Raw genomic sequence first — 22,418 nt, 5'->3', positions numbered from 1 at the left:
TGCTATATAAGCTGGCCTCTCTTGTATACATTATTCACCTAAAAACATTTTCCGTTAGAAAAAAATGTGTCTGGGCACAATAGTTTGGGTGTGAGCCTTCTATTGAGGGTGCAAGTTTGGCGGGGCTAAATAAACTAAATATTTCTATAAGAAAACAAACACACACACACTTCTACAAAGAAAACACAAAGACACTCTGCTGTTTATTTATGAATAAAAAAAATTATGCATATTTAGCTGTGCGTGTTGACCGAAAACTGTTTACTTAAGCTCAACTAACACACCCCCACACTACAGCGCACTACCCACAACTAACTGTTTATGTATGTATATGTGACCGTCAGCAACACTTATATGTGTGTATGCGTGCAACACTGCGCCTTTTGCAAATAAAATGAACTTTATCTCTCGCACAAACCAAACAGACAGCATATAATATTTCATAATTTATCATTTTTTCGTTGCTACGTGAGTGTGTTGCAAGGAAAAAAGTGGCAAAAGAAAGCCGAAAAAAATGAAATTAAAATAAACATTGAAGTCAAACAAACTCTCACACACACACACACATACATACAGTTAATGGCAATAATAATAATGAACTTGTAATGAAATATTCAATAAAGTCGATTTAATAGCTTTTGCATGTAAATGTGGCAACATTCGAAAGGAAAGGAAAAATATAAATAATGAAATTAAGCGCAAAAACATCGCAATTTAAGTGAAGTTAAATAGTTTATATTGTACTATGTAAAATAAATGACCGGTGTAATGTTTACTAAGTAGATGCATGATTTATGTAAAGTTCCAGCACCACAATTATATATACACGTATAGTGACAATACAAAGCTATTAAAATTCGGTGAAATAAAGGTAATTATTACAAAACTGGTTTTTAAAGAAAGCCAGCATATTTATATTGAAATTGCAGTAAATATGCAAATACTATTAACTAGTCCCAAACCAGTTTCAAAGTAATTAGTTTAATTTTTTTTTGGTTTTTTAATAACAAATCAAAAATTTACATGGAAAAGGTAATTGCTTAACCTCTGAACTTCTGCATCAATACGAAACTCAAAAATTCAACAACCATAGTGAACTTCTTTACTGAAATTTGGGATAAAATCAGTGTTTTTATTGAGGAATCTCACTGACAATTACATCTCTGTTAAGTATTGGGGCTTCTCAGACTTCACGCAGCATTTTAGACGCCATAAGTTAGAACTAGAGTGGATTTTTTTTTCAAATAATCTTTAACTGGACCAGAACTAGTTACGAATTAGTTTAATTTACGTCTCAAAATAATGGTTATTGAATAAAAAAGGACTTTCGCCAATAAATTAAAAGTTTAGCTGTTATAATTGGAGGAGCTTTTCACTTACTCAGTGTCTCAGTGACTCTGCTAACACCTTGAACTTATGTTCAATTCAAAAAACTATTTTCTGATAACATTCTCTATTTGTTTCTAGTCTGAAATGACTATCGTTACTTCCAACTTTTGTCTTGCCAAAAAATTTCACGGAAAAGTTCTTAAAATTAAGCTTCACGAAGCTAAAAGCTTAAAAAAGGAAAAACAAGATGTATAAATATTTAATTAATATTAAAATGTATTCTAAAAATAATTTAAAGTACGATTATTCCTACAATTATCCAATTATGCAAGCCATATTGATTACTCCAGTCAGATGCTTACAATCAATATATTCAGCATACGACATGGTGTACCTTAAAAGCTCGCAAAATATGTTATCGCTGGCAATGAGGCTGCAATAAACTGAACCAAGCGAGGAGTATTTCTCACTGCAAGCGCTATAAGTATATGTATGAATATATGCATTCGAGCAACATCGCCAGCATGGCAAAGCGCAAGCACGCCAACAATTTGCTAAGTGCAAGAACTGCCGCAAAGTCAAAATATTAAATAAAATAAGAAAATGCAAAAAATTAAAAATTGCAAAAGCACAAAAGAAGGAACTCTCTCAACACTAATTTGCATAATTAGTTATGCACGCTGCAGTACAGTAGAATGCAATGTACACAGGCTCAGACACACTAAGCGGCAGTACAAAAGCTAAATAATAAATACAATAACAATGGGCGAATACAAAAATATTTCCATAAAATAATAAAATCAACGAAGGGAATTCTGTTTTTGTGTGTGGGAGTGTGTGCCTTTGTTAATGAAAATAACGGGTGTTTTTTTGAGGTTAGGATTTTCATGCATTAGTATTTGACAGATCACGTGGGATTTCAGACATGGTGTCAAAGAGAAAGATGCTCAGTATGCTTTGACATTTCATCATGAATAGACTTACTAACGAGCAACGCTTGCAAATCATTGAATTTTATTACCAAAATCAGTGTTCGGTTCGAAATGTGTTTATCGACAAATTTTGTTCAGCGATGAGGCTCATTTCTGGTTGAATGGCTACGTAAATAAGCAAAATTGCCGCATTTGGGGTGAAGAGCAACCAGAAGCCGTTCAAGAACTGCCCATGCATCCCGAAAAATGCACTGTTTGGTGTGGTTTGTACGCTGGTGGAATCATTGGACCGTATTTTTTCAAAGATGCTGTTGGACGCAACGTTACGGTGAATGGCGATCGCTATCGTTCGATGCTAACAAACTTTTTGTTGCCAAAAATGGAAGAACTGAACTTGGTTGACATGTGGTTTCAACAAGATGGCGCTACATGCCACACAGCTCGCGATTCTATGGCCATTTTGAGGGAAAACTTCGGAGAACAATTCATCTCAAGAAATGGACCCGTAAGTTGGCCACCAAGATCATGCGATTTAACGCCTTTAGACTATTTTTTGTGGGGCTACGTCAAGTCTAAAGTCTACAGAAATAAGCCAGCAACTATTCCAGCTTTGGAAGACAACATTTCCGAAGAAATTCGGGCTATTCCGGCCGAAATGCTCGAAAAAGTTGCCCAAAATTGGACTTTCCGAATGGACCACCTAAGACGCAGCCGCGGTCAACATTTAAATGAAATTATCTTCAAAAAGTAAATGTCATGAACCAATCTAACGTTTCAAATAAAGAACCGATGAGATTTTGCAAATTTTATGCGTTTAAAAAAAGTTATCAAGCTCTTAAAAAATCACCCTTTAGAAGGCATGTTGGGTTAAAATGCAAAGTGGTGAAATTGCGCGTTATGAGATCGAGAGAGCGCAGAAAAATAAAAACTGAGAATGGTTTAAGGTTACTGGAAGGGAAATACAAAACTCTGATGAACAATGAAAAGTGAACTTGAATTTATACATAAAAAATGTAGCGGAAGTTCCTGGTTCTTCCTACTTTCTTTTGAATTCATTATTTAGAAGAAGAGAATTATTTAAAGTTGTAAAAAAACAAAAAAAATAAAATAAAAAATAAAAAAAGACTAAATAATAAAAATGGCTGATTTCTTTAAATAACAGTCTTCTCTTACATTTACTTACTCACATTTCCTACCATGTATACATTTTTATATAAAAACTAATTACAGTTGAACCATAACTCGAACTGCTCTAACTCGAAGTTCTCTAAAATTCGAACTATTGAATTGACAATAGAAGTCAAAATTCATACAAATTACATTCTGTAACTCGGAAGTCTCTCTAACTCGAAGTTTTTTTGAGGATTATGGTGATTCGAGTTATCGTTTCATTGTATTTCGATTAAATTTTTAAAGCCTCTGAAACTATGCTTCTCTCTTCACTTTAAACATATCTAAATTCCTATCTCCCTTACATTCTTGTATTCAATTAAATCGCAGTTAAAATCAATAACAAATAAAATTTATTTTGAGCAAGTGCGACCGCCTTGTTCCCTTCTCTTCTTCATCCCTCGCCCTTCAATTATAAATACATAATAACCTTGTGCAAAGTGTCTATCGCACACAAGTTGGCCATTTTAAAATGTAAAACCATTTTCCTGCTCTACAGTTATTCTAGCTAAACACTCTTTGTTTACTTGAATCGCAATTGAATTAAATTTAATTTTCATTTTATTTGCCGGCAGCTAGCACGGCAGGCAGGCTAGTAGCTTCAATATGAGAATTATTATTTTTTTTTTTCAAATTTACTTTCTGCACTCCAGCTCATTTGCTGCCCATTCACTATGCACAAGCAGAGTGTTTGAGTGCGCAGACACTCGCTCGCACACTCAGTCCTCGAACGGCGCCTACGTCCTCGGTAATGTCCTCGCCTATTATGCCAGCCAGCCAGTCACTGTTAGTAGTGCTGCTTGCAACTATTACTTGATGACTTCAGTTAAAAACCACTTGTCTCCTCTATTCATGTGTCCGTTCAATTTGTCCGTCCGTCCGCCAGCTATGTCTAGCAATATTTACGAACAAATGCATGAAGATTTCGGCCTTCGCCTTCACCACGCTCTTGACCGCTTCTCACTTACTGGCTGATATTGAAATGTGTATGCCTGGCTGTGTGCTTTATGTGTCGAAGTGCCGTTGTACAAGCTCTACTCATATAAATACTAGGCATTTGCATACATTTTGAGCATATACATATATTTGCATGTGGCAGCCAGATAGCAGCAGTGGCGTGTTTAAACATTTTGCGGTCTCATTCAATATCAGTCGCAATGGCATAATAAAAACTTTTCGCCAGCCACTTTTATATTTAAATTTCGGCAGTCTCTCAATTACAGTTAATTCTTTTTTCTGTTCACTTATTTGCTTTGCTTTATTCTACACCATTGCGCTTGTTTTGATTTGGTAAGCTTCAACTTGTCTTCCATTTGGCAGAGTGTTGTAGTGTGAATGTGTGTGTGTTTGATAATGGCAACACATTGCCTTGTTGTTGTGCGGTTTTTGTTAAATTTTCGGTGTTGTGGCTCTTCATATTTTTGTTATCTCCAGCTTTATTTTAGTTTTGATAAAAATACACTCGTGTCTGCTGAAAGATATATAGACATATATATAAAAGTCTGTGTTGAATCATTCTGCTTAATAGCTGCTAATATACTCAGTAACATTGTGGCATTTTGCGGTAATTTTCCCAGCAATTGTTTTGTGCGTAATTTTATGTTGAATGAAAATAATAATTTGAAAACTTTTCATTTACCGTTGTTGTTGTTGCCAGAACTTTGCACATATAAATACGGAGAGTAATTAGTTAAATTTACATAGAAATGTTGTTTTAATTGCAGAATTACCACTCTGATCCATGGCTGTTGTTGGTCAGTTTGGCTATTTTGTATTGTCGAAACTCTAAATGTATGGAAAATTTGTGAAAATATTCATATTCTGAACATTGCAAATTTCTGAGAAGTAATTATTATTAACTATTTGAGCGCGTGTTGCGGTCAGGGACATGGAAAATGGTTTAAATATATGAAATGAATATTTTAAATACTTATTTTTGGAATTTTTACTATTTTTAGATGCTAATGACGCAAGTTAGTGTGGCTGTGAACATATTTAAAAAAAGTATTAAGGGGATACATGAGTTTTATGGCTTCAAAAATTAAAAAAAAAATAATGTTTAAAAAATTTGACGCATGGTGAATATCTGCTCAGTTGTTGATTTTCTAGATCTAATGTCACTCTGTTAAGGCCCAACCAGTTCGTTGACGGGCTTTAATCTTTCACACAATATGTTCGACAGGACCTTATATCAGATATTGAGGCTTATCCCACGGTATGTGGCGCAGATTGTGGGCTCTCCCATTTTATGGGATTCTAGTATATTGTCATCAAATTTCAAGTCAATCCGTAATAATTTTAGAGATACAGTCAGTCTGAAGAAGTTGCGCGCTTCAGGTTAGCTAGGCTTGTCGCTCAAAAATTAAATGTTTCTCTCTCAAAACTTTGTGTTCTAATTTAGTTGTCCAGATTTCTCGAGAACTACTCCACCAATCCTAATGAAATTATAGGCCGGTCTTTGAGATATAGTTTTGATGACATAGACAAGTGATTTTTTTAATTAAAAAAATTTAAAAAAAAAACATTTAAATTCTGTAAGTTGACAAAAATTTGAAATAAAAAATAAATTTATTAAACAAAAAAAAATTGAAAATGGGCCATCTTTCACTCCTATTTTTCTCTCGACTATGCAAATCCAGAATATTTCCATATAAAACAACTTTTTTATTATTTCGAACTTAAAAAAATTTTAAATCTTCACTTTAAATGTAGAAATATTCAAAATGCAATTTCTAAAAAAAAGATTTTCAATCTTTTAAAATTCCCCACACACCAAAGTTTCAATTTTAAAGCGCAGTATATTATATTCCGGAGCTAATGTCATCAATCATCGACAATAAATAACTGATCAGCACAAAAACAATAACAACTACAACAAAAACAGCATTGACACAGTTAGGAAGGAGCTAACACAACGATTATACACTTTTCATAAACAATTTAACAAATTGCCATTAAATTTCGAGTTAAGTGCTCGGAAATGCGGAGAGGAGCAGGGGAGACAGCTTGGCATAAAAGCTATATATACGTATGTGCGTGTGTTTGGTATTCAATGTAGCGATGATGATGACGATGATTATGGCAAAGCTGCTATCAATGGCATGCAGCCAACAACAACAACAACATGTTAAATGTGAATTTTCTAATATGGAAAGCAAGCAGGCGAAGCGAGTAATGCTCGCTTATAACAGAGTGTGCGTATACGTGTGTGTGTGCTTATGGAAAATCTATGAAATATTTACGCTATAAAATGTGCACGCAGCAGAAAGTGAAATCTCGGAAATACATGTGTTCAAATACATGAATGAATATACATATATATATGTGTATATATAAATGCAAGCACTTCAACTAAATTTCCTTAAAGCTTACATACATACATACATATGTACTTACATGTATACAGCCACTTATTTGCCTTACATTGTTTCGAACGGCAGCGACAGCTGTCAACAGCCGCGTGTCCGTCGCTAAAATTACTTTCGTGCGTCTCACGAGCTGGACAAAACGACAAAGGAGAATCTGAATTTTGAAAATCTGATAAATCTCAAAAATAGAGTATAAAATATTGACAGCTGCCGCAGAGTGACTCATAACAGGTACACCGACTGCTTTGAAATTGTAGTTACAAAGCAAACGAAGAAGCAAAGAAGCCAACAAGAACTTGATACTTGATTGAACTGATACTTCATACTGAAGGAAGCGCAAAATTTCTGATTTTCGATTTATGGTTTACGCTTGGCACTTCATCAATCTATCTATTCTAATATATGTAGACATAATACTCTTCCTTGGTCTTGGCACCAAAACTACTCAATCTAATATTTTTAAAGTTTGATACAGGAACTCCATTTCAGCAAGGGGATGTTTTTTAATATCACCTCTTCTCGCAATATGCGTCTATATAGATATTCTGAAGACCTAAAATCACCACTTCGCGAGAAAGCTCAAAAAAGCTTATGAAATATTGATATCCAGTCGAGGAAGTGTTCCATAAAATGTGATCTCATCTATTTTTTTAACAGAAAATAAATATCATTTGAAGAGAACGGGAAATATAAAAATATATAAAATATTAGTTTTAGTCTTCCTAATCCAGGTTTTTTTTTCGTTTCTTCTAAAATAAACACAGTTGGCAACCAAACATAATTGCTTTGTTTTAATTGGTAATACTGTTGGAATACATAACTCTACTAATGGAGAAAGAGGCTTATATATGTTTATGAGAGTATGCTCATAATATCTACAGAGAAGAAGTATAAATTTAAAACAATTTATTGAGACCTTATTTCAGGCTTCAGAATATAACTTGAGCTCAAATTTCAGTTCACACAGATTTTGTCACACATATACTTATAAACACACCATTATACTTATACATATATACACGCAGTGATTCCTCACACACAGATGAGTATTGAAGCGCCGGTTTACCAATCATTTGTCCAATGTTAAACTTTGGTGAATTGCATGAGAACATGTGGAGTCATATTAGAAAGCAATACACCCAGTAAACCAAATAAATAAATAGTGTTACAAATGTATTCATAGATAGAAACGTTTAGAATAGTCTGGAGACACTTAAGGCTCTGGATTATTTGATATGTCTATCTGAACAGTTTGGTCTTTCATTCGGGAAGTTTTTATGTGGTGGGTCCCAAAGCCTACGCACAAGCGCAGAAGTGGGCTTTACCTTCTCACTTTAGCTCGCTTCCAAACGGATGTCTTTTGGCTACCGAGAGGATACTTGGTCTAAAACAGGAAGTCGTGAGCTGCTTGAGTCATATACAAAAGAATCGTTCCTGGCCACTCCCAATTGAATGACAGTCAGAAAATGTCTTAACTTGCGTGAACTTCTACATATGACCCAATGCCCCTTGATGGGACGATGGAAAGATGAGCTATACGACTTAATCGACGACATAGACATAGTTCAGCGAATAAAAAGACAACGGCTACGCTGGCTAGGTCATGTTGTTCGAATGGACGAAAGTGCCCCAGCTCTGAAAGTTTTCGATGCAGTATCCGCTGGTGGAAGCCGAGGAAGAGGGAGGCCTCCACTCCGATGGAAGGACCAGGTGGAGAATGACCTGTCTTCATTTGGTATTACCAATTGGCACCAAACTGCCAAAAGGAGAGATGCGTGGCGTGTGGACTCGGCTATAACCGCGAAAGCGGTGTCTACGCCAGTCAAGAAGAAGAACAAATGTATTCACAGATAGAAATGTTGCCATTAACACAATACCATCTGTACCATGAATAAATTTTAGAATAGTCTGGAGACACTTAAGGCTCTTTATTATTTGATATGTTTATCTTATGTCTTTATTTGGGGAAGTTTTTTATGTGGTGGGTCCCAAAGCCTACGCACAACCGCAGAAGTGGGCTTTACCTTCTCACTTTAGCTCGCTTCCAAACGGATGTCTTTTGGCTACCGAGAGGATACTTGGTCTAAAACAGGAAGTCGTGAGCTGCTTGAGTCATATACAAAAGAATCGTTCCTGGCCACTCCCAATTGAATGACAGTCAGAAAATTTCTTAACTTGCGTGAACTTCTACATATGACCCAATGCCCCTTGATGGGACGATGGAAAGATGAGCTATACGACTTAATCGACGACATAGACATAGTTCAGCGAATAAAAAGACAGCGGCTAGAGTGGCTGGGTCATGTTATTCGAATGGACGAAAATATTCCAGCTCTGAAAGTGTGCGATGCAGTACCCGATGGAAGAAGCCACGGAAGAAGACGACCTCCACTACGATGGAAAGACCAAGTGGAAAGTGACCTGGGTTCACTTGGAATCTCCAAATGTCAAAACAAAGTGCAAAACGGAGAGATGAATGGCGCGTTCCGGTGGATATAGCTATAATCGCCTAAGCGGTTGACTCACATTTTCATTCAACTCATTTCAAAAAAATTTAAGTTTTCGTAGTTTTTTATATAATTTAACATAACCTCATTTCCGACAGATTTTCTTTCAATTTATTTTCTTCAAGTCAACCTTTACACCTAACCCCAGAACAACTTCTCTAACTAATCTTCACCGAACATTTTCAATAAATTGTTCACTGGCATCACTACAGAAGAGGCTTGTACTTAATATCGACGATCTACCAAGTGTGTGTCCTTCACATGTCCCGACAGCTGTTGTAGCAACACGGCATTGCAGTAATGCCATTGCAACTATTTTCGCCGCATATTTGTGTTTGTGTGCGTGTGCCAACGTGCGTTACAGTGCGCAGAGTTATTGCAAATTGTCATAATATTTGCTGCATGAAATATTGAATTCTGCTGTCGATAAATGCCGTGACGTCGGCGGCGCAGCATTGGCACAGCTGCAGTCCAACTAAATTCCGCACTGCTTTTGTAACTTTTGTTACTTTATGGCACAACCGCTCACTCTCACTCCTTCACTGCGCTCCACCTCTCCCTCGTGTACTCGAAAATTGGTTCGAAGGAAGTGCAATTTTGTCGAACATAATTTCCGCCCCTCACCGTCGCTACTACCGACAATGTACTTAAGTTCATATTCTCTATGCCATCCAATTCGTTGTCGAATTGGAGCGACGCACACACACATACAAACAAACAAAGAAACAAGTGGATGAGTGTGTGAAATGTAGTGAATTGTTAAAAGTAACAGACAAAGTCGCCGAGAAGTACGGAAGTGAGTGCTGACAAAACAGGCAGTGCGGTGAGCGGTTGTCTGAGCGAGTGTGTGCATCATGTGTGTGTGTTTGAAGTAATAGAGTTGCATTTGGGAGAAAAATTATTTTGCTTTATGACAAATTTCGCCATAAGTTGGTATTTGAAGCTGCTGACACACACACACATCTACTTTCTGACACACATGTGATCATACTTTTCTCTCTTTACGCTTTGAAAGACATGTGCACCCTAACTTCTTCAGCTTGCTATAATTTCATTGTTCTCCTCTCCTCTTGCACCCTTTCTTCGCCCTGCTGTACTATGACAGTTCATAATGCAGATTGCGTACAAATGATTTATTGAAAAGTTGAGAGTGTAAAAATGCATGTAATGGCAGGAAACTTTTTAGCCAAATCGATTTGGTGGCAACTAAATGCACTTCCAGCTGTGTATGTAGTACCCACGTCGCTCCAGCCCATACACACCCACGTCTTGACTTCGCCTAGCGGCCCGAAAGTTTATTTTATGTCTACTTTAGTTGTGGCTCTCTGCTTGGCGCTTTTCGGAAATGCTTTGCTCTATCAACAAATGATGCATTGAAGTTTTCTCTGTCGCTATTTACTGCTTCTTTCTTCTTTTTGCTGCTTTTAGAGTGCATTAGAAAAGTTTTTGAAGTATTTACTGCAATTTTCGCTCGAAAAAAAAAACTGGCGTCAATATATTTTGACAGTTCAGAGGAGAAGTTAATACGATTTTTTCAGAAAAGAAGGTGCTTTGGTAGCGTTGTTGCACAGCTTTTGATATGCTTCCGTGAAAAATTATGGCTTGCAGTACAAATAAATGGTACATACCCTTCTTTTGGTTATGATTTAGTCATAAGAGTTAGTTGTAGTTATAGCTAGTTATAGATTATAACTTTCTCTTGTTTCTTTGCAATAGAATTGGATCTAGATTCAGGTTTTTCTTTAGACTTATCTTTATCTCTATCATTATCTGTCTTTATCTCTATATCTATCTGATACAGCTCTATCTCGATGTCAATATCAATCTCAAACTCAATCTCAATCGCGATTTCAATCTCAATCTCAAACTTAATCTCTATCTCTACCTCTATCTCTATCTCTATCTCTATCTCTATCTCTATCTCTATCTCTATCTCTATCTCTATCTCTATCTCTATCTCTATCTCTATCTCTATCTCTATCTCTATCTCTATCTCTATCTCTATCTCTATCTCTATCTCTATCTCTATCTCTATCTCTATCTCTATCTCTATCTCTATCTCTACCTCTATCTCTATCTCTATCTCTATCTCTATCTCTAACTCTATCTCTATATCTATATCTATATCTATATCTATATCTATATCTATATCTATATCTATATCTATATCTATATCTATATCTATATCTATATCTATATCTATATCTATATCTATATCTATATCTATATCTATATCTATATCTATATCTATATCTATATCTATATCTATATCTATATCTATATCTATATCTATATCTATATCTATATCTATATCTATATCTATATCTATATCTATATCTATATCTATATCTATATCTATATCTATATCTATATCTATATCTATATCTATATCTATATCTATATCTATATCTATATCTATATCTATATCTATATCTATATCTATATCTATATCTATATCTATATCTATATCTATATCTATATCTATATCTATATCTATATCTATATCTATATCTATATCTATATCTATATCTATATCTATATCTATATCTATATCTATATCTATATCTATATCTATATCTATATCTATATCTATATCTATATCTATATCTATATCTATATCTATATCTATATCTATATCTATATCTATATCTATATCTATATCTATATCTATATCTATATCTATATCTATATCTATATCTATATCTATATCTATATCTATATCTATATCTATATCTATATCTATATCTATATCTATATCTATATCTATATCTATATCTATATCTATATCTATATCTATATCTATATCTATATCTATATCTATATCTATATCTATATCTATATCTATATCTATATCTATATCTATATCTATATCTATATCTATATCTATATCTATATCTATATCTATATCTATATCTATATCTATATCTATATCCATATCTATATCTATATCTATATCTATCTCTATCTCTATCTCTATCTCTATCTCTATCTCTACCTCTATCTCTATCTCTATCTCTATCTCTATCTCTATTTCTATCTCTATCTCTATCTCAACATCACTATCTATCTCTATCCATTTGTCTATCTTTCACTACCTTCTACATCTCCTCACTCAAACTCTCTTTTCAAATTAGGTAAAGTTCATCTTAAAGGTTTAAAAAATTAAATTTCCTTCGCTTAACACCTTAAGCACACACACCTTTTATAACCAATAAAGAAATGTAAATTAAATATATTTGTGCTAACAAGTTTATTGTTCTGTTCTCAGCATGCGTCTTAAGAACAATAAAGCTGAACAGAAAAATAATAATAAAAGAAAAAGAACACACAAAAGTACACAGCATGAAAATCAACATTTGTTTTGAAGATTTAAAAGAAATAACACTTTTCAATTGTTGCACATCAAAGCATTTGAATTTGAGCACTCAGCACATATCCAAATACAACACGCTTATGCTGGTTATAAAGCCTGCTCCCAGCACATAAGTCTACCCCGCCCATCGTCATTAAGCCGCCCCTTTGGCGCATTTGATGTACTTCTTCGCTGATAAGTGAAATGATTGAGCAAATTGCATGAGAAACCCTTTACTTTACGCGCACTTTTCTTGATTGTGAATTCGTATGGAATTTCCGAAGACCCTGTAGGAAATGCTTGAAAAGTTCTTAGTTAGAAACTAGTGTTTTGAAATGTTGGTGGTAGTCTCCTAGCTGCTTTGGGTACTAAATGTTTGCTTTAGAAGCTGGTCTTCCTCCAAAGCTTTTAGGAGATCACTCCACTTCGAAGTTAGTAGCTTTTTTCCGAGTGCCACTTGGCACGCTTAACTCAACTGGTGCTACTGAAATCGGCTGGTAACAATAAAAGGATTGTAAACGGCGAAATGGAGCGAAATAAAAGCGCAACAAACGCGTACATACACAAATACACGCAAAGCAGTGACAGAAAATAATAATAGAGTGATACGAAATGTGAAATGCGAAAAGGAAATTGCATATTCGCCTTGACAGGATATCATAAATCCGTTGATAGGCATACACTCAACACAAACTCTCACACGAGCATTATATAAGTGATTGTATGTATGTGCATATGTATGATTGTATATATCCGAGTGCTAAAGCAGGAATAAGTTTTAAGCCGTTGCCACGCGTTTTCCTTGTTGTGCTTAAGAGCCGACATACACACACTCACATATATATACAGGAATAAATACCAAAATACAAATGAGCGTGCGTTGAATTTAAAATCAGTAAGAGTTTCAGTGAAATGAGAGTAGCTTTTTATGATAGGGTTGCCAGGTTGTTGAAAGAGAGAAAAATTTAGGTTTATTTAATTGAGGAAATTTAGAGTTTTTTATAAAATTTGTCAACGAAGATACAACAAAAGGAATAATTTATCCTATATGTTGAAAAATAAGCACATAGGTCACGCATTAGCCAAAATATATTTAGAAGTTAAGTCATTTCTATAAGAATGTACTTTTGATCTATAGTATACTTTCTACATTCATTATAAGCTTATTTTTCTTTAAGTTTTCTGAATATTATGATATAACTAACATTTGAAAAAAAAAATTATCTCGATGAGCTGAATTGTTTATATTTTTTTTTTATATTCTATATGGCCTGTGCAATATGGAGAGACCTTACCGTCTAACGTAACAAATAAAAATGTTGTTACAAGAATTTTCATAAATTTAAATTATAATTTGAAATATACTCCTAAATGTAGGCAACAGTTTGAGCTTCCAGCTATTAAATATTGTTGCATAGAATTAGGAGCAGTATTAAAAATTTATTCTTTTTACTGAAAGCTATTTTTATATCGTAGTGACTAAAGTAATTACTACTACAGACTTGTAAGAACTCAAAAAAATAAGTTCTTCAATCGGTAGTGGAAGAAAAATAAAATATTAAAAAAAAATATTTGATTGAATTTATTAAATTTAGAAAATTTTTATTTAAATACAATTTTTTTATATAAATTATATAAAGTCTTAGAATAAATTAAATTAATTTTTTTTATTTATTTTTTTATTAAATTTTCTTCTAAAAAATTCATATTTTTCGTTAGCAAAAATAAATTTTTACTCGCACTAAGAATCACATATTTAATTAAATCCCCACTTGTTATCCACCCTAACAACTATAACCTATAAAATCACACACTCAGCCACACACAGAAACCCGCTCAGGTGATTTCACTTAAATGAATTTTTCGTCGTTCACTTTATTGGCTTAAATTGACTCCAGCTCCAGTTGGGCACACACTGCTGTTAGTTTGTTTACGATACTCGAATGTGCTTGAAATGATATACAAATATTATATATTTAAAGGAAAAAAGGGCAACCAAGCGGTTAACAACAACAACAACAACAGCAACCGCGCAGCCGACATAAATGTCAACGACAGCACTTATTTGCGATTTTCACCATACAAAAAATGCATGAAAGCGCTTACAGCCTTTCATTTTTTGAGGCTAAAACCAACAACCAAGACAGGCAACATGCATAACACAGCGTAGCAGAGTAGAGCACAGCACTCACGCTCATTCACGCACAACGCAGCCACTAAAGAGCACGCATATTCAGGCTTCAACACACATACGAATATATAAAAGTGTGGCGCAATCAATACTTGGCTGCTGTTGTATCAGCAATCAATACCCCCTTAACTCTGGTTTCACGCTCGCTGACGTTGCTCAATGGAGTTCTATACGTCATCAAAGCCTGCGTGTGCTATTTTTTAACAGTCAACCGGATATTACATATACTACGCAGTCATCAACGCGCCGCCACTCATTCACAGCCTGCTTGCTGTCTGCTTGAGCCGCACTTTAAGTCAGTCAGCCAGTCAATCGGTTTACCTGACTGGGACCCCTTCGTGCGCCGGCTTCGCCTGGCTGCGGCTCCTTATGGCCTGTCTTTGACACATTCTCGTTAATGTTGATGTTGATGTGGATGGTGATTTTTGATGGCGCTGAAGTTCACACACAGCCATAGTCACCTAACACAAATGCGTGCCTTCATGAGTGTATTGTCTTTCAACTTCTGATAGCTGATGGCTGATAGCAGCTAGGTCGCCGCCAAGCCCACACATTCAGTCACGCTAAGCTCTTATATCTCTCCCTCTATACATATATAAAAACTGGCGCTCATGTGTGTGTTCCGCCATATCCTTTTGAGGTTAATGCTCTTATCACGATTACCAACGTGTGTATATAAAAACAAAGCGTTTTGGGTGAAAACAAAAGTAAAAACTCGTTGAACATGCTTACGACGTGAAAGCACCAACAACAAAACAGTGTATTTAGATGTATTGCGAAAGCACAACAAAAAACAACGAAATAAAAACGCGCTGTAGACAAAGTGAAAAGAAAAAATCGCATAAATGAGTGTTCATTTAGTGCCGACAGCCGACCGGCAGCAACGTAAAATGCGTAAAATCTATTCGGCAAACGTTTGGTCGTAAGACTTAAAAGCTCCGGCTGGCAAATATAAATGAGAAATCGCTTTCAAATACACATACCAAGCGGCATAGCACTACTTGGGCGGCAATAAAGTTTTATTAAGTGTAACAAATTTTTAGTTCCAAGCGAGATTATTACCTCAAACTCAGGAAATTCAGTGTTTCAAAGGGGTAAGAGCTTTTACTATAAATAGGCCAAATAGGCGAAGTGGTATAAAACCGGAAAGCTGGTATAAAAACTTAGTAGTTTTACTTGGCTAATTTAAGGTTGAAACACACAAATTTCTAAATATAATAAACATAGAAGGGAGTAGTTTTTGGTGGATGTATTTAATGCTTTGAGTGTATTTTATGAACCATGAAAGAAAACTGAACTTAAACTTTACAATGCAAAATTAAGATTGCGCCTAAATGTCGGCCATATTTAATACATAGCTAAATTTTGGGTTAGCATACATCTTGGGATATGCAAAGAGGGAATGCAGTAAAGTATTGATTTTCTTTATATTCTGTTCACATCTAAAAATTTTTTGATCATTTCATCTACAAACAACTACCAATTTAGCAAGCTTTTTAAGTTTTTTGCTTTAAGATAAGAAATGAATGTCATAGTCTACTTTTAAGTTGTCTTTAAACACGTTTTAATTTAAAAACTGCAATTTTAATTCAAAATAAATTCTTTGTAAAATACCAAGGAATTGTCAAGACTAAAAATTTAGAAAAAATTAATTTAAAATAAATATTTTTTTAACATAATTTGCGTCCTCCAAGAAGTCAATGAGTTAGATATTTGGCTTTGAGAGTACTTAACTACACATTAAGTTCTGAATTAGTAAATGTTGAATAATTGCGATTAAATCAGTAAATCATGAAAAGCTTTTATGTTGAGTATAATCGTACTACCTTCGGCAGAGTATTCATTAAAATAAAGAAATTATCTGTCACGATTTATGATGGTATAAATTTTTTTAGCTTACGCAATTTAAATACTTTTTTTAATATTTTTTTACTTTAACTTTAATGAGAACTGTTATTTCGAATTTAATTGTAAATGCGCCTAATTGTAGGTAACATATTCGTGTAGAATTTTTTTCGAAATTATATGAAACTTTTGGGAGTAAATTAAATTTCAAAAGTTATTCATAACATATAGTATAAAGTTTATCACACATTTTCTGTAAAATAGAGCAATCGAGTAGTAAATAGTTATTTAATTCCATGTATTATCCATTTGGGGTTATACTATAACAAAACTTTGAGCCAAGAACTGGCTTTTAACTCACAGGATCACGACTGATTCAAGCCTTGAGCTCCGAATGGCTATTTCTAAATATTAAAAGATGAGTCTGCGAAGCAATTGAGGTTCATTCTTAGTTAAATGGGTTCATTGAAAGTAAATATGAAGGATCACTCAAAAGTTAAATGGTTGCTACATAAAATAACGTTCAGCGGTTTTATTCCGATCGACGTTTCCATAAGGAATACATATATGGTGCAACACCAGTAACAAGTGGTGCTAAAATTACTTTAAGATACAATTAAATTTACCTTCTATTAATATAAAGTCGTATCTTTCATTAAAAGGCTCTACTCACTCTTTATCTCTTACTTCCATATTAGGCATTGAGGCTTCTAGTTAAATTAATTTATTAATAAATATCAGCATTTTAGCCCTAATTTAGTTATGGAATTTAGGTGTGTTGGTCTCACTTCAACAATTTATTTTATAAACTTTTCAACTTTTCATTTTCATGAAATTTTTTTAAAATAGAAAAGGGCTATTCAGTCTTGGAAATTCCTAAAGAAAAACTAAATTTAACACAACTTAAACGCCACAAAATTTTAAGGGGGAAATACGCTATTGACAAGCTATTTGTCATTTACCACACATATACCGGCAGCCGCACAAGCCATTAGACAACACGGAAAACACAAATGAATGAATGAATATACGAGCACTTAGATCAATACAAGCACAGAAATGCTGGCAAACCAGCAACAGAATTTCTAGAAATCATATAAATATATATATTATAGGTATATATATGTGTGTGGGTCACGATAAAATTGTTGTGCAGTCGAGGCTTAAAGTTCGTTTTAGTTTCGTTTGCTGATTTTGTTGTGCGACTGACAAAGCCAAGAGCAAAAGCAAAATTATTTCGAAAAAAGTCATGGCGGCACCGAAAAATGCGATTTAAAATTTCACCAATATTTCCATTTTTATTATTTTTTTGGTTTTTACTTTGCGTTGAGCAACACAACAACACAGACTGCTATGGATACAGTGGGAGCAAAGTGACGCTAAGCACAACAAACGACCTTTAGGCAAATGCGAACGCGTCGAAGCTCTGCCACAGACACACCCACAGAAATTGGCTGAAAATCAGGGACCGGAAAACTTTCAAAATGGTGTGACATTTTAGTTTTAATTGATTTATGTGTTTCGTTTTAAAATACGTTCATACACACGGAGAGGATGCTGCACTGGCTGCTAGCAGGCAGCTCAATTCCAATAGTGATAAAATATAATAGAAAAACTGTGAGGGGGAGAAATAGAAGAGAGGAAAATTTATAAAAAGTCAAAAAAATACTAGGTTAATGTGTTTTTGGCGCTTTTTGGCGGCTCCGGCAATCTCGACACTTTGCCTGTATTGGCTTAAAGCAAAAGTGATGGCTGATCGATGGCTGTGTGGCATATATGTATATATTTCTATACAGCAGTATGTATGAGTCCAAAATTTTTATTTGCAACACTACAGTGCAAAAAGTGTACGCGTATAACTGAATTGATATCCGGTGGGCGTTCAAATAAATCTCGAAATTGCGTTTGGCATGCGAGCTAACTTTTAGCTTAATACCGTTGGATTTTCAATTTAATTTTTTTTTTTCGCATTTTTATTTACGCGTTTGCATCGTAAATTGCCGCTGAGTGTAAGCGTTGCTTTATGTGCAGCTTTAAATGAATTTAGCATTTTTTGATTTTTTGAGAGAAAATTTCAATCGAAATGTTTACAGCGCCCAAATGTAGGCTACACACTATAGCAAATTCCATTGCAACTCAATATTGAGCACTAGATTGCCTTGAAAACTTTTAAATTTAATATTTCAATTAGTAAATTGATTGAATGGTACGACAGTGAGTGAATCACATTTGTCACTTTGATATAATAAATAATATAATATTTTTTTTTCAAGCTAAAACTATTTTTAATAATAATTTTATTCTCTTCTTCTTGCAGATTACGCTCAGGCCGCCCTCAGCAATGTCAATTTGTTTATTGAGCCACCAGCAGTACGTCGCGGTCAATCGGTCATTTTACGTTGTCAATATTCCCTCACTGGTGCGCCACTTTATTCGATCAAGTATTATCGTGGCAATTATGAGTTTTACCGTTATACGCCGGGTGAATTTCCGAATGTGAAACACTTCCAGTATCCGGGGATCAAAGTGGATGTGAGTATTCAATTATATATTGTAAGCTACACTGAGTGGAGGTGACTTTGCTATGTCCGCCTAAATGTAGACTATGTTTTTAGGAATTTCCTTAATTAATATTATTTATAGAATTATTTCAAGAAAAATAGTTTGGAATTACGAAAACTGGTATTAATTCTGTGACAGATCTTAAAATACCTTTCCATTCTTATCACCAATTAGTTGGACAACACACCAAGTAACCCTAATTGTAGGCAACATTTTTTGTTCAGTGAGAACTTTTCATACAAAATTATAGCACAGTACAACACCTTTTCCATTTTTTTTAACTATTTATCCTTTTACAATATAATCAAGTTGATCTTTATATTACTAATTTCATTTTATTGTTTTTCTTCGCCCAATTCCAGGAAGTTATCTCCAATGCCACACAAGTTGTTATACGCGACGTGAAATTCACTTTATCCGGCAACTTTTCTTGCGAAGTCACGGCCGATGCACCGCTCTTCTCCACCTCCACCGCCTATGCGCAAGTGCAAGTTGTGGGTAAGTTCAGTTCAGCAGTTTCCCTTACTTTGCTCGCATTGTTGTTAATATTTGGCGCTTTTGACTCGGCGCTTTTTTCGGCTGTGGCCACATTTTAACGCTCAACTGTCAAAACTTTGGCGTTTTCCGCGAAACTTTTGGCTAATTATGTGCATTCATAATTGAAAAATTCAATTCACTTTTAAGCGTCGTAAGTAAATAACGGAAAGATAAAGTTGCAGAGATAATGAGTTGTGCAATAATTGCGAAATTAAAGGAATCACCGGAACATTTTCGGGAAGGTGGTTGTGTTTTTGGTGGATTTTGGGTAGTACTTTAGCATGAGAATTGAAGTTGGTCTGACTGTTTTGTACGAGAAATAAATGCAAGTTAAGCTCGGTTTTGAGATAAAAGGAGTAATATTTTTTAACTTAAAGATCATTTTCAAATTATGGACTTCGCCTGATTGTAGGCAACGTTCTTGGATTATTCGTATACACTCACTCTTAAGCTTCAATTCGCTCTCTACTACAATTCTTCTTCATCCAGCAAGCTTACGCCACTTTGTTGTTGAAACGCCCACCTATTTGTAATGACAAAGATGATAATATGAATAAAGTATACGCTAGCAGATATTTACACTGGCACATTAAAGACACACACCCGCAGACACCACGAATACTGCACAGCTACATGTTGTAGTTGCAGAAAAAAGCAACAATTTCTAACGAGCTGCCGCTTGAAGGAAGTAAACACACTCATCCACTGCTCTATGCAGCCACAAACGGAAAGAAAGAGCAGCAAAATTTGAGAAAGAAGAAATGTGAAACGAAAAAAAGCGCCAAGCAAACATTGTAGGCAATAAAGTAGCGAAAAAAATATTTCAGTTTTGCTAAGACATCGTCAAAGCGGCACCTCCAATAGTAGGCTGCAGAACCAGGTGTATAGCAGTCAAACAAAAAAATTGCACCTTAAGAATACATGCAACAAAGCGCACATTGGTGGCGGCCAAATGCAAAGTGCTCTGAGCGTTCGGGGGCAACTAACTTACTGCATGACTGCACAAAGTTTATTGCCTTGCAGGCTTTTATTTTCCCACACACCCACACTCAAACATATGGATGGACAGAGAGACAGCCTGAACGACAAGCAGGCAGGCAGTTGGACAGACAGTTAGTCAGTAAAGTGCTTAAAGATGCAGGCAGTTTTTCTCTGTAATATCTCTGTGTGTAAGTGTGGTGTGTTTGTGTTTTCGGCTTTATGAGTTGCAGTTTAGTATTCAGTTTGTACGCGGAAATATTTTCAGTTAGTAAATATGTATGTATGTATGTAATAACTAGGTAATCAGCAACTTCAAAGAAAATGTTACTCATACGCACTGGTGCACCTTAATATGGTATTGGAATATGCATAATATGACTTTGTATTCAATAGGCGAGCAACTTTGGCTTAATTTATTAGCAAATGGATAATATTCATAAATATTGAAGAAGATTTCTAAAAAAAAAAACCAAAATAACCTTGCTCAAAAATTAAAAAAACAAGTAAGGAAGAGCTAAGTTCGGGTGTAACCGAACATTTTATACTCTCGGAATTTATTGATGTATTTTATTAAAACAAAACACAATTTGACCCACATATTCGGCATATATACGGTATAAAGTCCTTTGAAGTTTGAAAACCCTAATATTATGTATATGGGAACTCGGAGAAGTTCTTACCCGATTTCACTCATTTTTGGCACGGAGCCATAATATTGGAAGAAACATATTCCCTCTGAATTTGTAATAATATCTGAGAGACTTACCTATAATTTCGGTAAAAAATTTGTTAGAAGCACCGAGGTCCTCATATTCGATATATAGGATCTTGAAAACTTATGGACCGATTTCGGCGATTTTTAGAAGGACACTATAAATGGAGTATTTTTGCAAAGTTCTGTTCCGATATCTTTACTAGTGCTTACTTTATATATTGTAAAGTACACTATTCAGATGGACTCCAAAGTTCTGATATATAAGAAGTAGGCGTGGTTGTGAAGCGATTTGGCCTATTTTCACAACATATCATTGCGTGCGGAATCACGCCTATTTAAAATTTTGTATACCATTTTGAGTGCAGCTCTTCTGTACCATCTTTATAATGAAACTTAAGGTTACTGGTGGTTTTCCTTACTGAATTAAAGCATTTTTAGAAGTTTTCAACATAACCTTTGTAGTGGTTATAATCCGATTTCCTCCATTTTTGGACTGTATAAGGTAGTACCAAAAAAAAACGCATAGTTTACGAGATATGTATAAAAAACTTGATAGGGGGCGGGACCACGCCCACTTCCCCAAAAAAAATTACATCCAACTTTGAGAGTATAAATATTAAGAAAAATCTGAGCAATGAGGTATATGTTTTCTAAAACGATAAGCAGATAACTTTAAAATTGTCTAAAATACTGTTATGCAAATATCCCACATCAGTTTGACTTAAGGAATTTTTCGCTGAATTTCCATTTTCAAGAAGACCAAGTCTATGAAGACAACCATTGGCATTTACCCCAACCCACACTTGTCCCAATATTTTCATTTCTTCATTAGCTTTAGCATTACATATTACAAATGCATATAAACACAGTTTGTATGTCTGCTAAAACAACGCATACCGTTACTCTATGTACTAATTCTGAATGCAAAT

At 34.6% G+C, this 22,418-nt stretch overlaps 1 protein-coding gene across 1 annotated transcript in view; it reads left to right on the top strand.

Moving 5' to 3' along the window:
- The window catches only part of LOC105209118 (uncharacterized), a 156,421-nt gene that overhangs the window by 86,858 nt on the left and 47,145 nt on the right, over positions 1-22,418 (top strand). The window contains exons 3-4 of the mRNA XM_011179323.3: positions 19,012-19,226; positions 19,619-19,754. Coding sequence (XP_011177625.2) covers positions 19,012-19,226; positions 19,619-19,754 — 351 coding nt within the window. The remainder of the gene's footprint in view (positions 1-19,011; positions 19,227-19,618; positions 19,755-22,418) is intronic.

The sequence above is a fragment of the Zeugodacus cucurbitae genome, chromosome 2 (assembly GCF_028554725.1).
Source record: "Zeugodacus cucurbitae isolate PBARC_wt_2022May chromosome 2, idZeuCucr1.2, whole genome shotgun sequence".
NCBI lineage: Eukaryota > Metazoa > Arthropoda > Insecta > Diptera > Tephritidae > Zeugodacus > Zeugodacus cucurbitae.
The sequence above is the reverse complement of the archived record's forward strand: the minus strand, read 5'-3'. Positions and strand labels throughout refer to the sequence as shown.